Source organism: Bufo gargarizans, chromosome 1, assembly GCF_014858855.1.
Source record: "Bufo gargarizans isolate SCDJY-AF-19 chromosome 1, ASM1485885v1, whole genome shotgun sequence".
In the NCBI taxonomy this organism is placed as follows: Eukaryota; Metazoa; Chordata; class Amphibia; order Anura; family Bufonidae; genus Bufo; species Bufo gargarizans.
In genome coordinates, this window is record NC_058080.1 from 700,941,572 (window position 1) to 700,957,705 (window position 16,134).

The 16,134-nt window shown below is 45.9% G+C and overlaps 1 protein-coding gene across 1 annotated transcript in view; it reads left to right on the plus strand.

The window, feature by feature from the left end:
- LOC122924806 (von Willebrand factor A domain-containing protein 5A-like) overlaps window positions 1-16,134 on the plus strand; it is a 274,200-nt gene that overhangs the window by 103,002 nt on the left and 155,064 nt on the right. Inside the window, exons 5-9 of the mRNA XM_044276248.1 lie at window positions 214-383; window positions 461-596; window positions 7,725-7,787; window positions 9,763-9,926; window positions 10,072-10,160. Of these exons, the coding sequence (XP_044132183.1) occupies window positions 214-383; window positions 461-596; window positions 7,725-7,787; window positions 9,763-9,926; window positions 10,072-10,160 (622 nt within the window). The remainder of the gene's footprint in view (window positions 1-213; window positions 384-460; window positions 597-7,724; window positions 7,788-9,762; window positions 9,927-10,071; window positions 10,161-16,134) is intronic.

Sequence of the window (16,134 nt, forward strand, 5' to 3'; positions counted from 1 at the left end):
CGACCTCCGCACATCGTCAGAGTGGGGCATGACAGTAGGAGTATCTCTGTTTTCACTTTGTCATGACTGGGAAAAACTAGACTTTTTTTTTTGCTAAAGGCTGCAACATAACAAATGTGAAAGGGTCTGAAGACTTTTCAGAAAGCGTTGTATCAAGCTTATTTACTTTTCCTGCTTTTCTCCTTATTCATCGTCCCCAATTCCCCATTCCAGACCAACCTGGGAGTGTGACTGCCACACGCCCACAGGTGCCTATAGGAGAGATCCCATACACCCTGAGTCTGAGCGCACATTTCCAGTCTGCATTCGGCATTGTCAAGATAGTATCCAACTGTGATATCAACCCTGTGGAGTACACTAATGAGGACAAGACCGCAGCCAAGGTGAGGGAATCACAGAGCTGTGCGGACTGCATAAATCCATAATAAATGTCCGACATAATGCATGTTTATATTTCCAGGTATCGCTGGCTGAGGGACACAAGTTTGAGAGAGACGTGGAGCTCCTTGCTTATTACTCAGAGGTGAACAAACCGAGTGTGACTGTGGAGGCTGGGACAGTACCTGCTGATGCTGCTAAGGAGCCAAAGTCATCAGGTGACTCAGATGCTCAATACGTTGACCATACCTGCTTTATGCACACTTCAAACGTCAAGTACATCTTCTAAGGAACTGTAGAGCTTTTCAATACTGACTCAAGAACCTCTCCGTAGCATCCAAGAAGTTCATGAGCAGATGCATAGAAAAAAAACACTTCTAAACACTCTGTATCAATAAAATGCTAACAGATTTCCATAGTACAATACGGACCGGGTTCATTTTCACCTTAAGGACCAGGCCATTTTTTGCAAATCTGACCAGTGTCACTTTATGTGGTGATAACTTTAAACGCTTTGACTTATCCAAGCCATTCTGAGATTGTTTTTTCGTCACATATTGTACTTCATGACACTGGTAAAATGGAGTCCAAAAAATGAATTTTTATTTATAAACAAAAATACTAAATTTACCAAAAATTTGAAAATTCTCAAGTTTCGATTTCTCTATTTCTATAAAACATAGTAATGCCTCCAAAAATAGTTATTACTTTACATTCCCCATATGTCTACTTTATGTTTGGATCATTTGGGGAATTACTTTTTAATTTTTGGGGACGTTACAAGGCTTAGAAGTTTAGAAGCAAATCTTAAAATTTTCAGAAATTTTCAAAAACCCACTTTTTAAGGACCAGTTCAGGTCTGAAGTCACTTTGTGAGGCTTACATAATAGAAACCACCCAAAAATGACCCCATTCTAGAAACTACACCCCTCAAGGTATTCAAAACAGATTTTACAAACGTTGTTAGGTCAGGGGTACTCAACTAGTTTTATTAAAGGTCCACATACCTGGGTCTGCAGTCAGGTGAAGGTCCGAGCTGAATTCCAACAGTAAAGATGAATGCCCCTATTAGTGCCCCCAGTAATAATAATACCCCCATTAGTGCCCCAAGTAAGAATAACGCCCCCATTAGTGCCCCCAGTAAGAATAATGCCCCCTTTAGTGCCCCCGGTAAGAATAATGTCCCCATTAGTGCCCACAGTAAGAATAATGCCCCCATTAGTGCCCCCAGTAAGAGTAATGCCCCCATTAGTGCCCCCAATAAGAATAATGCCCCCTTTAGTGCCCCCGGTAAGAATAATGCCCCCATTAGTGCCCCTGGTAAGAATAATTCCCCCATTAGTGCCCCCGGTAAGAATAATGCCTCCATTAGTGCCCCTGTAAGAATAATGCCCCCATTAGTTCCCTCAGTAAGAATAATGACCCCATTAGTGCCCCCAGCAAGAATAATGCCCCCATTAGTGCCCCCAATAAGAATAATGCCCCCATTAGTGCCCCCCAGTAAGAATAAAGGCCCGATCAGTGCCCCCAGTAAGAATAATGCCCCCATTAGTGCCCCCCAGTAAGAATAATGCCCCCATTAGTGCCCCCGGTAAGAATAATTCCCCTATTAGTGCCCCCAGTAAAAATAATGCCCCCATTAGTGCCCCCGGTAAGAATAATGCCCCCATCTCTGCTTTTGCAAAAAAAAAAAATTCCATTTGATGGCGCTGCGGTGAACACTCTCTGTTGACTGGAAACTGAGGACGGGACCTGCGCTCCAGTGTTATGACGTCTCGGAGCTCCTGTCCTGAGCTTCCAGTCGGCGCGTTCCCTACTACGCAAACAAATGGAGGAGGTAGGTAAGTTCTTTTTTTTTTTATTAACACAAGTGGCGGTGGAGGTAAAGGCTGTACTAGTGAGTGCTCTGCAATGGAAGCGCTCATTAGTAACAGTCCATACAGAAAAATTGTGGGTATAAAGAAATTACCTGCACTGGCAGGGCCACTAAAATATCGGCCTTGTCGGTGAGATACTGGCTGGGTGGCAACCCTAGCCGCAGAACAGTCATATGTATTTTTGTTCCACATCCAACTTCCATTATTGGTGGATTAGATGCAGACCCCTTAATTTCAATGGGGCCACAAAAGATGCAGACAGTACACAGTGTGCTCTCTACATCTTTTGCGGCCCCACTGAAATGAAGGGGTCCGCAGCCAATCCACCAATACTGGGGATTGGATGTGGAACAAAAATACCATGATGTGAATGGAGCCTTATCTTTATTTAACCATTACAGAGAGAGGCACAGGCCAACATGGGAACAGGCCACTGACACTGGAGTCCTTTCCTGCAGTCAGTGACGTGTTCCTGCTTGTCTGTACCCCTCAGTCCCCTCCCTTCCCCCCAAAATGTGGACTTTATTCCATTGGTGGCAGTGGTGATGTCCAGCCTCTTCTCCAGCAGCAGGTAAGTGTCCTTTGGAGCTTGAAGCTCCCTTACGTGCCGCTGCTGCAGGAGAGAAGGGACTGATCCGCTGAGAGAGACTGCTTCCTCCGCGTGCAGGCACCGATGTGAAAGCGCTGAGAGAGACAAGTTACCTGCATGTGGCGGAACCTGTCTCTTTCAGCACGCTCATCCCCTTCCATCCGGCGCCTGCATGGGGAGGAGCTTGTGCCCCAGCTCTTTCCGGCGCACTGTCAGATTAGGAAGCAGCCTAAAGTGCTGCTTCCAATGGAAGGGATGGCAGGGGTCCGGACAGCTGGTGTCCACGGTCCGTATTTGGACCGCGGTCCGCCAGTTGAGTATCCCTGCTTTAGGTGTTCCACAAGAGTTATTGGCAAATGGAAATGAAATTTCAGAATTTCAATTTTTTTGTCAAATTTTCTATTTTAATCCATTTTTTCCAGTAACAAAGCAAGGGTTAACAGCCAGACAAAACTCAATATTTATTGCGCTGATTCTGTAGTTTGCAGAACACCCTATATGTGGCCATAAACTACAGGGTGGGCCATTTATATGGATACACCTTAATAAAATGGGAATGGTTGGTGATATTAACTTCCTGTTTGTGGCACATTAGTATATGTGAGGGGGGGAAACTTTTCAAGATGGGTGGTGACCATGGCGGCCATTTTGAAGTTGGCCATTTTGAATCCAACTTTAGTTTTTTCAATGTAAAATCAATTTTGAATACCTTGAGGTGTGTAGTTTCTTAGATGGGGTCACTTTTATAGAGTTTCTACTCTAGGGGTGCATCAGGGGTTCTTCAAATGGGACATGGTGCCAAAAAAAGGCCATTCAAATCTGCCTTCCTGAAACTATACGGCGTTCCTTTCCTTCTGCGCCCTGCCGTTTGGTCATACAGCAGTTTACGACCACATATGGAGTGTTTCTGTAAACTGCAGAATCAGGGTAATAAATATTAAGTTTTGTTTGGCTGTTAACCCTTGCTTTGTTACTGGAAAAAACTAATTAAAATGGAAAATTTGCCCAAAAATAACTATTTTGGCACCGTTTTTATTTTTGACCATGTTCATCTGAGGGGTTAGGTCATGGGGTATTTTTATAATGCAGATTCTTACGGACGCGGCGATACCTAATATATCTACTTTTTTAAAATGTATTTAGGTTTTACACTATATTATCCTTTTATAGACAAAAAATAAAAACATTTTAGTTTCTCCAAAGTCTAAGAGTCATTTTTTAATTTAGTTTTTAGCCGATTATCTTAGGTAGGGGCTTATTTTTTGCGGGATGAGAGGACGGTTTTATTAGCACTATTTTGGGGGGCATATGACTTTTTGATCGCTTGCTATTACACTTTTTGTGATGTAAGGTGACAAAAAAATGCCTATTTTTTGCACAGTTTTTATTTTATTTGTATGACCGTGTTCATCTGAGGGGTTAGGTCATGGGCTATTTTTGTAGAGCAGATTCTTACGGACGCGGCGTTACCTAATATGTCTACTTTTGTTATTTATTTTAAAAAATATATGTTTTTGTTTTAGTGTCTTAAGTCTGAGAACCATAGTTTTTTTTTCGATTGTCAGTGGCTAAATGGAATAAAAATTGGGGAAGGGGATTATAAATGTAGTACTCCATGGAAGTGTGGTACTCCCTGAAGCAACTGTCAATGCAGAGGCCCTGATGATCGGTGCACGTGTCACACTGAGTGGTGGTGTCCTTCCGTATCCCCCTCCTGTTACACACGCTGCACTTTTTTGGGGACCGTCCCTTCTTTCCAGTATGGGGGACCACACCTGGAAAGATCAGGGCCTTGAGGACTGCCTCATAGAACTGAAGGAATTTCCCTGTGTTGCCAGCACTCTGGGACAGCAAAAAAGAGTTGTACAAGGCAACCTTTACCAAGTAGACCTTAACTTTTTTGTACCATGCCCGGGTTTTGCGCATGGCATTATATGGCTTGAGGACTTTTTCAAAGAGATCAACTCCTCCCATATACCGATTGCAGTCGACGATACAACCGGGCTTGAGGACCGTTGCCGCGGTACCTCACACAGGGACAGGGGTTATGCCGTTACATCCCTTTTGTCCTTATATCTGACGAGCAACAGTTTTCCACTGGTAAGGGCACGGGTCTCACCCCTGGGGATAGTTATCTGGAGGGGGTGGGTAGGAAGGCCGCGTTGATTTTTCCGCATGGTCCCATAAGCGGACGTGGATCTGGCGGCAAGGGACTGGAACAAGGGGATACTAGTATAAAAGTTATCCACGTACAGGTGGTAACCTTTATCTAGTAGTGGGTGCATAAGGTCCCACACAAGTTTCCCACTAAAACCCAGAGTGGGGGGACATTCTGGGGGTTCAATACGGGAATCTCGCCCCTTGTACACATGAAACTTGTAAGTGCACCCTGAGGTACTCTCACAAAGTTTGTGCAGCTTCACGCCATATCTCGTCCGCTTAGAGGGAACATACTGGCGGAAAATGAGTCTCCCCTTGAAAGGAACGATAGACTCATCAACCGCGACCTCCCTTCCAGGTACACAGGCCTCCAAAAATTTGGCCACGAAGTGATCGATGTCCGGCCTGATTTTGAACAGGCGGTCATAGGCAGGATCACCTCGGGGGGGGGGGGGGGGGACATGCTGCATTATCTGCATAATGCAGGCATTTCCGGATGGCCTCAAACCAGGTACGTGTCATGGCTGTACTGTAAAGTGGGGTCTGGTAGAGGACGTCCCTACTCCAGTAATGCCTGTCACTGGGTTTTTTGGCTAGGCCCATGTGCAGCACAAGGCCCCAAAACGTCCTCATCTCGGCTGCACTGACCGGAGTCCAGCCACTGGCCCTAGCCAAAAAGGAGCCCGGGTGTTGAGCAATGAACTGTTGGGCGAACAGGTTCGTTTGCTCCACCATCAGATTCACAAAGTGGTCACTGGAAAAAATTCTAAAATAGTCATATTCAGTTAAGCCCACTGTGGGAATCTGGATTCCTGCTTGGCCAACAAAATCAGGAATCACAGGCTCAAAATGCTCTGAGGTACACCAGACAAGTTCATCGGTGGGAGTATCAGGTGGACTTATCTGGTGGGCCGGAAAACTAGTACGAGCCCCAGAGCTGCTCGTACTAGTGTGGGCCACAGAGTCCCTGGCATGGCGCTCCCCTTGCTCCGCCTTGCGGCGTCTCTGCAGATGGCAAGAGGAAAGTGGGGTTATCCTCGTCCTCACTGAGAACGTCCGGCGGGCCATAGGGGAGTGTGTGTGTGTGTGTGTGGAAAATCCCCAAAAGTGTAAAAAATAAAATAAAAATATTCAAACGCGCTGATCAGCGGTACGAAGCTGATCAGCGGTGGGGTGGGCATTGCGCTAACAGTGGCCGGACGCTAAAAAAAACACTTGCACCCCAAAAACTCTTGTGTGTGGGGGCAGGGGGGCAAGCTGCAGCACCCCTGGGGGAGTCTAGGGTCACACAGCTGAGTGCTGTGGACCCCAGACACCCAATCAGGGTGCTAGACCGCAAAACAAATTTTTTTCCCTAACCATCCCTCACGATCCCTGCCTAATCTACCTCTCCCAAAAACACTGATTTGTGCCTGATGGCACAAAAAAACTCACAGTACAGTCGGAGGCTTCTCTCTCTCCCGCTCCACGGACCTGTATGAGCGGGGAGAGGAGCTCCGGCAATTCAAAACTGCCGCTCCGTCCGCCCAGCCGTCCAGCGATCCTGAGAGGTGGTGTGACGGCCACCTCTCAGTATAACAGGACGGTGATTGGTGGTGTATTATCACACCACCAATCACCGTCCTATTCCGGGTTATCGGGTCACCAGAGACACATATCTAAGGTTGTTGTGGTGACATTTAGTTAAAGCCAAAACTGAAGAAAGGGTGCTGTGCTGCACCCAGTGGAGAACTACTAAAGAGGTCACCATGAAGTAACAGTTTGGATTATACAGTTTGATCAAACCTGATACAAACCTATACATTTTGCTTCGCACTATATGGGTGACTTAAGTGCTGAAGAATTCTGGTGGTAGGGAGGATGCATCACAAAGGAAGCCAGAGAGCTGAGCTATTGAGAAGTCCCCAATAACTCAGCAGACTTCTGACACCTCCTGTTTCCATGTGGGCTTCTCTTCCCAGTCTCCAACAGCCAGTCTTCAATTGATCTTTTCTGCCACTTACCCCAGAGCATCGTTTAGGCTAAATTAACACGACCGTATATGTTTTGTGGTCCGCAAATTGCACATCTGCAAAAAAAAAAAAAGGGTGACGTCCGCAAAATGGAACGGACATATGGATCAGCATCAATGGGTCAGCATCCTATCCGCAAAAAAACAACGGAACGGACACGAAAACAAAATACGTTCTTGTGAATGTAGCCTTATTCACATCATTGGAGCTGAGCTGCAACACCAGACACAGCCTGTTGGCATTGTGTGGTGCTGGTTCTACAACTTCTTTAACTTGTTTAATTACTTTAGTCCTTTATTCTATGCACCGCTGCTTTGCTTTCCATTTTTAGTGATTTTTTCTTGTTTTGTTCTCTAAGAACTCTTTTGACATGCCAGTTACATATGGGTGAAATTATGGTCCTTCCAGATCGCATTTTACATGACAGGAAGGAATTCAGCAGGTAGTCCCATATTTGTGGACAGCCAACATCCAGACAGAAAATAAGAAATTTAGACCCCCTCTTGTCAAAAAGAGTGCAGTTGCTGCAACTTCTGATTCTACTACAGAATCCAATAGGACAAAAGAACACACGAAAATAAATTATAGAAACTTGTTTTTCAGCTTATATTTTACTGGATTAAATGGATTTACCATTATTCAACTGGAATGTTAGTGAGACAAAGTTTTGCTTTTTTCTAATTACTACCTTGTTTCATTCCCTTCTAGTTTTCCACAAGTTATGGACTCTAGTTCAGCAAAAATTCAGCTCAAAACCTCACGTTAGACTTGGTAAGTCATTCTGGGATAGCTTATGTGATTTGATTATAGTACGGTAGATATGTTATAATAACTGGGTCATGTTGACCAGTCGAGGAGGTGACAGAGTTGCATACCAGATGTTTGCTGAGGCTGTCTCCCTCTCTGATGAGCTCTTCTCCAGTAGCTTTGCCGTGGTCACCATCAATCCATGACTCAACTTCTGTCCAATAGTTTTTGTCTCATGGTTGTAGAATGAGGCTTTTTGGGTTCTGGTTGGGTACACACATTTTGTTTATGGTTCAGCCCAAATCATGCCAACATGGACATCTGCATGGTTACAACTGTATCATGGCTGCTATGTGTGAACTCTGACTTATTGTTCCTGGTTATGGGCTCTGTTGATACATTCTCTTGGGTTGTTTCTGATGATCTTATTAGGACCTGCTATGTATGGTACAGTATCTTACTCGTGCTGCCTTGTTCCTGGTTTCGACTCTTGGCCTGTTCCTGGACTCTGGGCTACTGGCCCATATATCCTTGTTCCTGGGATCTGGTTCCTGGCCTTGACCTAAACTGCTTTCACATGCTTTTTCTCTTACAATGATCCTGATTATGGTCCTCCTTGCTCTGACTCACACCTCTGGCCGACCATGGTCCATTCCTTTTTGGATTCGACCTATCTAACTTTGGCTCCATCTAACTACACTTAAGTTTTTTCCTCATTGATCCAATCCTGGACTCCATCCCTGACTTCGCTCAAGACCGATGTGACCATTGGCCTGTCAGAGCCTCTCCACTCTTCTTGGCTTTGTTGTCCAAGTATACTCATCTTGAACTTTTACATGGGGTATCCCTAAGGAAGACCTGTCCTGTCCTGCAAACAGAGCATAGATTTGAATGGACACTGTGTAATCCTTAGTTTCTACTGTAGGGTTTGTGTAGGTAAATTGAACACTGCCTGGTTTCCATATAAATTACAGCTGATCGATGGGGGTTCCAACAGGGTGACACATTGTGTCTTTGAGGATAATAGGTAAGGATAATATAAAGTGGAAAACCCCCGTAAAACATTCATAGTTCTGTTGGCAGGAGATGCCTGATACACATGAAATTTGTAATGCAAGGCACCAACAAACAGACCAGTGATGAAAGCAAAAAGGTGTTTATTCACCAGAAACATAAACGTCCAGGACACTTGCTGGTAACAAGAAATAATAACAAAAAACCAGGCAAGGAGATTCCAGGAATAGTCCCAACCAGTGCTGAATGATGCTGTGCACTTGGCAGTCGAGTCACTCCAGATCTTGGGTCCGCTGTAAGGACAAAGTTCCTGGCAGTCTTCAGTCACTAGGAGTTGTGACCTATACCTGGTTGAGGGAAAATAACAGTGGGCACTGATCACCCTGAGAGACCTCCTTTTAAATGCCTGCTGACCAATCCCAGGGTGCCAAGTGTCCACTACCATAAGTGAACAAATTGCCATGCACCTGAGTACAAGGCCTAAGGCAATCACAAGTTGATTAACCCATGGCTGGCTCCCTAATCCACTTTGCTCTTGTGAGTATAATATGCGCCACTGGTCGACGAAGTGCATAAGAAGCGCGTACTCGCGACCGTGTATCCCTTTGCGAACCTGCCCTCGTGCGTACGCACGGACGCATGATTGACTCAGCGCGAGTATGCGAGCGCGTGGACCCAGATGCGGAAACGGAAGTCGCAGGAGACACCGGAGACAACCCTGGCCGCGGCGTCTTGTCACTCGCCTGGCCACTCTGTCCCCGGGACTCCGACGGTCCTCCCCTCCGATGTCCACGCGAACGCATCTCCGCACTGGCTCGCAAAGGGGTCAGTGCTGGTGCATCAGAGACACGCATAACCTGCCCCGCAACTCCACGAGGATCCCTCTTGGTTCCCCTAGAGTGCAAAGCAGGTGAGGATCTTACAAAATTCTTCTTACTTCGCCATCTTTTGTGATATCTAACTGATTTATTTTCTTATTTTTTAGGGTCTTTGATGACCGAGTCTGTTGCCATGTTGAACTTCTATCCCAGTTTCCCAGCCGTGCAGACAAACTGTGGAGAATTTATCTTTGTGGTGGACCGGTCCGGCAGTATGGAGTGTGCAATGAATTCAGAGCCAAATTCTCTACAACGTATTGACAGCGCGAAGGTCAGTGAAATCATTCCAGTCCACCATTAAAAATGACCATCTATATAGCAGCCATTTGTAGTGATTTGAGGAATAGTCCATATGCCTAAATTGTGCGAGTGAGGACGTGGCTATAATCTATTGCTTTTTTTTCTCTCTTATGCAGGAGACCCTCGTCCTTCTATTGAAGAGTTTGCCTCTTGGGTGTTACTTTAATATCTTTGGATTTGGTTCCCACTTTGAGTCTTTCTTCACGTGAGTTTAATGTGCTTTGCTTTGGTACTGTATGTAGACACTTTTGTACTTTTTGGGGCCCGATAAAGGTTAGGTTGTGCTTTTTATTTCTTTTATACAGTAACACTTACCTTGTTTCTCTAATCAATCGTGTATCTGCAGCGAACCGGACCGCAGGGGCAACACGTGAGGGTAGTAATTGTTTGTACTTCCGTTTAGCAGAGCCTCCCTGGGCGGGCGTGCAGTGATGGGGAAGACAGCACTAAATCCTCTGGGGCACTCTCTAGTAAAGGGATCACCAGCCAGATGGTAGTTGAGGTGCACTTGATGGTATAGGTGTTTAGGGTGCTTTGGAGGCTAGGACCCCGGTTGTTTGTGACGCCAGCACCATTAGGTGCACATGAAGTTGGTAGAAAGAATGAAGAGTCAATTGTTATAAACAATAGAACTTTTACTAGATCACTTGTCTTCAGGTAGTCAGTACAGTTCATGTAGATAGCAAAGCCATCATATAAATATGGATCCAGCTGTATTCCTTATAACATGCTTGGTATTGTAATCTGTGGAGTTTTCCTTCTTTCTCTATATCTTTCTATACTTTGTCCACATTCTAGCACTCAGGTACTGAATATAATATCTCTTACTGGTCAGTAGCAATCCACAGGGTGGCTCCCTAATGGCAGCCATCAGTCTTCAGCTCTATTCTTTGGAAAGGATGCTCACTGAAGAAATTACTGTCCACTATGTTCATAGAGTTATGTGGTAAAAGATAATTTTGCACACTAATCATCCGGTTGTGTCCAAGTACTTTTAGGTTCCTCCTGGTCATTGTTGCTTGTGAAGTCCATTGGCTAAACTTGCTCCAACCTTCACTAGACTTTCTCTATATCCAGACGTAGACTCACTGGTCTGTGCTTTGCTGCTGGCTCACTGTTCTATATGCTCCCTTAGCATGATCAGGGCCAAGGGGATAAAATGGCAGCTACATTGTGGACAAGGCCTTTTCTGCTCCTCCATTAACCTCCTCACGACCGCTGTACGCAGGATTGCGTCTTCGCGGAGGTCGTGCTGCTCTGGGTGGACGCGCCGGTGCGTCCTCTCGCGAGACGCGAGATTTCCGGGTATGCCGGCCCGCGCATGCGCATCGCGGGCCGGCAAAATTCAAAGAAGAAGTTCGTCATCAACCTGCCGGCCACGATCATTGGCTGGCAGGTTGATGATTTTCAAAAAATCCAATCAGCAGCCATTTAACCCCACATATTAGTAAATATGATGGGGTTATATGGCTGCTGTGCTCCTCTGCTCCTTCTTTTGGTCGGTTGGTTCCAGGAGAGGAGCAGAGGAGCACACATCACTGTGAGTACCCACTACAGTACACTTAGCCCCCAGATCACCTCCCAGCACCCAATTAACCCTTTGATCACCCCTTCTTGCCCCTGTCAATCACTAGTGAAAAGGAAAAAAAGTGATCAGTGCAAACTGTCACTTTTATTTTTTTCACTGGTATTGACCGTTAGGTTTCAGTATAGTTTAGGCCCCTTGGTTAGGTAGTTTAGGGATCAGTTAGAGCCCAGCCCACCGCACCGCAGTCCGTTATTCGCTGATTAGCGTATCGCTAATCAGCATTTGTACTTTTATAGTATCTGAAAGTGATCAAAACTGATCACGGTCAGATCTATAATAGTACTAGTGTCACTTTAGTTCGCCCTCCACCCAAAACGCAGTGTTTGCCCGATCAGGCCTGATTGGTCGCCCACACGTGCGTTCGCCCACGCCCGCCCCACCGCAGTGACAAAAACAATTTTTTTTTTTGATCACTGCACATTCACTTTACACGCACTGCGGCGATAAAAAAATCAGTTTTGATATTTTTTATCAACCGCAGCGGCCTCCGGTACTTCGCTAGCCTCCCCTTTGTAAGACAGGCTTGCTTTTTTTTCTTGGGTTGTCTCAGGGAATACCACTAAATTTAGTTGCCCACATGTCAAACAGGGGGTATTCTTCTGAAGAGGCCTACAGGCTTCTGACCCAGTCGGATGAGGAGTGGGAACCCTCATCTGATGAATCCAGTGGGTCAGAATACGAACCTGTAGAAAGCAGTGGCTCTCTGACCCAAAGTTCGGACGAGGAGGTTGAGGTCCCTGATAGCAGCAGGCGTACCCGGCCCCGTGTCGCTAGACCGCAGGTTGCGCAGGATCCGCTTCAAGAGCAGCAGAGTGGGGCTGGTGCTGTCGGATTACGTGGTGAGGCATACACCAGCAGCCCAGCCCTTCCTGGACCTAGTACCAGCACTGCCGTACAACCTGGTGAAGTAGCGAGCACCAGAAGGGCAGTTGAAGCTGGTACGGTGGCACGTGCAGTAGTGACCCCGTCGCAGCCACCGCAAAGACGTGCCCGTAGAGCCCCTAGAATCCCAGAGGTGCTGGCAAACCCTGATTGGCAGTCCCCAACTTCCGCCGCACCCGTAGTTTTCCCTTTCACTGCCCAGTCTGGAGTTCGGGTTGAGACAGCTCAGATCGGTTCGGCCCTGGGATTTTTTTAGCTGTTCTTGACTGCGGAGCTTTTAGACTTAGTTGTGGCAGAGACAAACCGGTATGCCACACAATTTATAACCGCTAACCCGGGAAGCTCTTATGCCCAGTCCAAGTTTCCGAAATTAAAACTTTTCTGGGCCTCCTCCTCAACATGGGCCTGACAAAAAAGCATGAATTGCGGTCATATTGGTCCACGAACCCAATTCATCACATGCCCATGTTCTCTGCTGCTATGTCCAGGACACGATTTGAGACCATCCTGCGTTTCCTGCACTTTAGTGATAACAGCACCTCCCGTCCCAGAGGCCACCCTGCTTTTGACCGGCTCCACAAAATTCGGCCCCTCATAGACCATTTCAACCTGAAATTTGCAGATATTTATACCCCAGAGCAAAACATCTGCATAGACGAGTCCCTAATACATTTTACCGGGCGCCTTGGCTTCAAACAATACATCCCAAGCAAGCGCGCCCGGTATGGGGTCAAATTGTATAAGCTCTGTGAAAGGGCCACAGGCTATACCCACAAATTTCAAGTGTGGCCCTCTTTAGGCATTTGTTTCTAGAACGGATTGGCGCCTGTGGTACCGCGCGAACTAGTCGCGCGGGCTTCCCCCAACGGCTCGTTACCACCCGTCTTGAAAGGGGGCAGAGGGCCGCACTGTGTAACGAAGAACTGCTCGCGGTGAAATGGAGAGACAAGCGTGACGTTTACATGCTCTCCTCCATTCACGCAGACACGACAATCCAAATTGAGCGAGCAACCCGTGTCATTGAAAAGCCCCTCTCAGTCCACGACTATAACCTCCACATGGGAGGGGTCGACTTCAATGACCAGATGTTGGCTCCGTATTTAGTTTCCCGACGCACCAGACACTGGTATAAGAAGGTGTCTGTATATTTAATTCAATTGGCTCTGTACAATAGTTTTGTTCTCTACAGTAAGGCTGGGAGAACTGGATCCTTCCTCAAATTTCAGGAAGAGATCATCGCGAACCTCCTGTATCCAGGAGGTTCCGTGGCCCCATCCACCAGTGTAGTTAGCCGTCTACACGAGCGACACTTCCCCAGTGTCTTTCCTGGTACCTCAAACCGACCGCCACCCCGAAAAAAATGTCGTGTCTGTAGCAGGAGTGGAATAAGGCGTGACACCCGCTATTTCTGTCCTGACTGTCCGGACCACCCTGCCCTATGCTTTGGAGAGTGTTTCCGGAAGTACCACTCACAGGTACACTATTAGCATAGGGATCATCTCACCAGGATAGGCACACAGGGCTATTAGGGCCCATTCACTCACAGCTGCTGCAAACGTCTTCTTTCACATGGGACAAAGTGCATAACGCACTTCGCCACATCTTTGGGCGATTTGCGCTTTGCACATTGACCCATGGGGAAGGAGAGGTTTGTTCTATAAAGGTAAAAAAAAAAAAAAAAAAAAAAAAAAAACACCAGTAAGCAAACACATTAATGTTTAGTTCAAAAAGTTAAAGTTACATGTTCTGTTCCAAAGTTAATAAAATTATTGCGTTGTGGCCTGGTTTTTTCTTTTTTTTTTTTTTTGTCTTTTTACCTTCCAGGTGGACCAACCGATCTACTAGCTGCAGCACCGATGTGCATTCTGACAGAAGCATTGCGCTGCTGTCAGATTACACGCAAGTCGGTGTATGCGGCGCTGCAAGACGGGATTTTCTCCTCTGCAGTGACAGATACGTTTGCCGAGGCATACGAGCTGAGGAGGAGGCGGCGTTCCTATGCTTTGGCAAACACTTTGTATATATATAAAAAAAATAAAAAATCCCGGCAATGATTTATTCATCCACATCGATTGATGCGAATGGAGAAATCTGGTTTGCCAGGGCATACGAGCTAAGTGGGTATGGATGTAGGGCGGAGCTCCTATGTCCTGGCAGACGCCTTTCCCCTCCATTTTTTTTTTTGGCAGAGATTTTTTCATCCACATTGATCAATGCGAATGAAGAAATCTGTGCCGTTCATTTTTTTCTTTCAGCCCAGAGGCTGAACGAAAAAAAAAATCTCATTACCTGTATGCTCAATATAAGGAGAATAGCAGAAACTCCTAATGCTGGCCATACATGTAATGATTGCGGAGACCCTCAAATGCCAGGGCAGTACAAACACCCCACAACTGACCCCATTTTGGAAAGAAGACACCCCAAGGTATTTGCTGAGGGGCATATTGAGTCCATGAAAGATTTAAATTTTTGTCCTAAGTTAGCGGAAAGTGAGACTTTGTGAGAAAAAAAATAAAAATCAATTTCCGCTAACTTATGCAAAAAAATAAAAATTTCTATGAACTTGCCAGGCCCCTCATTGGATACCTTGGGGTGTCTTCTTTCCAAAGTGGGGTCACATGTGGGGTATTTATACTGCCCTGGCTTTTTAGGGGCCCTAAAGCGTGAGAAGAAGTCTGGGATCCAAATGTCTAAAAATGCCCTCCTAAAAGGAATGTGGGCACCTTTGCGCATCTAGGCTGCAAAAAAGTGTCACACATCTGGTATCGCCGTACTCAGGAGAAGTTGGGGAATGTGTTTTGGGGTGTCATTTTACATATACCCATGCTGGGTGAGATAAATATCTTGGTCAAATGCCAACTTTGTGTAAAAAAATGGGAAAAGTTGTCTTTTGACAAGATATTTCTCTCACCCAGCATGGGTATATGTAAAATGACACCCCAACTTCTCCTGAGTACGGCGATACCAGATGTGTGACACTTTTTTGATGCCAAGGTGGGCAAAGGGGCACATATTCCAAAGTGCACCTTTCGGATTTCACCGGTTATTTTTTCCAGATTTTGATTGCAAAGTACTTCTCACACATATGGGCCCCTAAATTGCCAGGGCAGTATAACTACGCCACAAGTGACCCCATTTTGGAAAGAAGACACCCCAAGGTATTCCGTGAGGGGCATGGCGAGTTCCTAGAATTTTTTATTTTTTGTCGCAAGTTAGTGGAATATGAGACTTTGTAAGGAAAAAAGAGAAGAAAAAAAAAATCATCATTTTCCGCTAACTTGTGACAAAAATAAATAAATTCTAGGAACTCGCCATGCCTCTCACGGAATACCTTGGGGTGTCTTCTTTCCAAAATGGGGTCACTTGTGGCGTAGTTATACTGCCCTGGCAATTTAGGGGCCCAAATGTGTGAGAAGTACCTTGCAATCAAAATGTGTAAAAAATGGCCTGCGAAACCCAAAAGGTGCACTTTGGAATATGTGCCCCTTTGCCCACCTTGGCAGCAAAAAAGTGTGACACATCTGGTATCGCCGTACTCAGGAGAAGTTGGGGAATGTGTTTTGGGGTGTCATTTTACATATACCCATGCTGGGTGAGATAAATATCTTGGTCAAATGCCAACTTTGTATAAAAAAATGGGAAAAGTTGTCTTTTGCCAAGATATTTCTCTCACCCAGCATGGGTATATGTAAAATGACACCCCAAAACA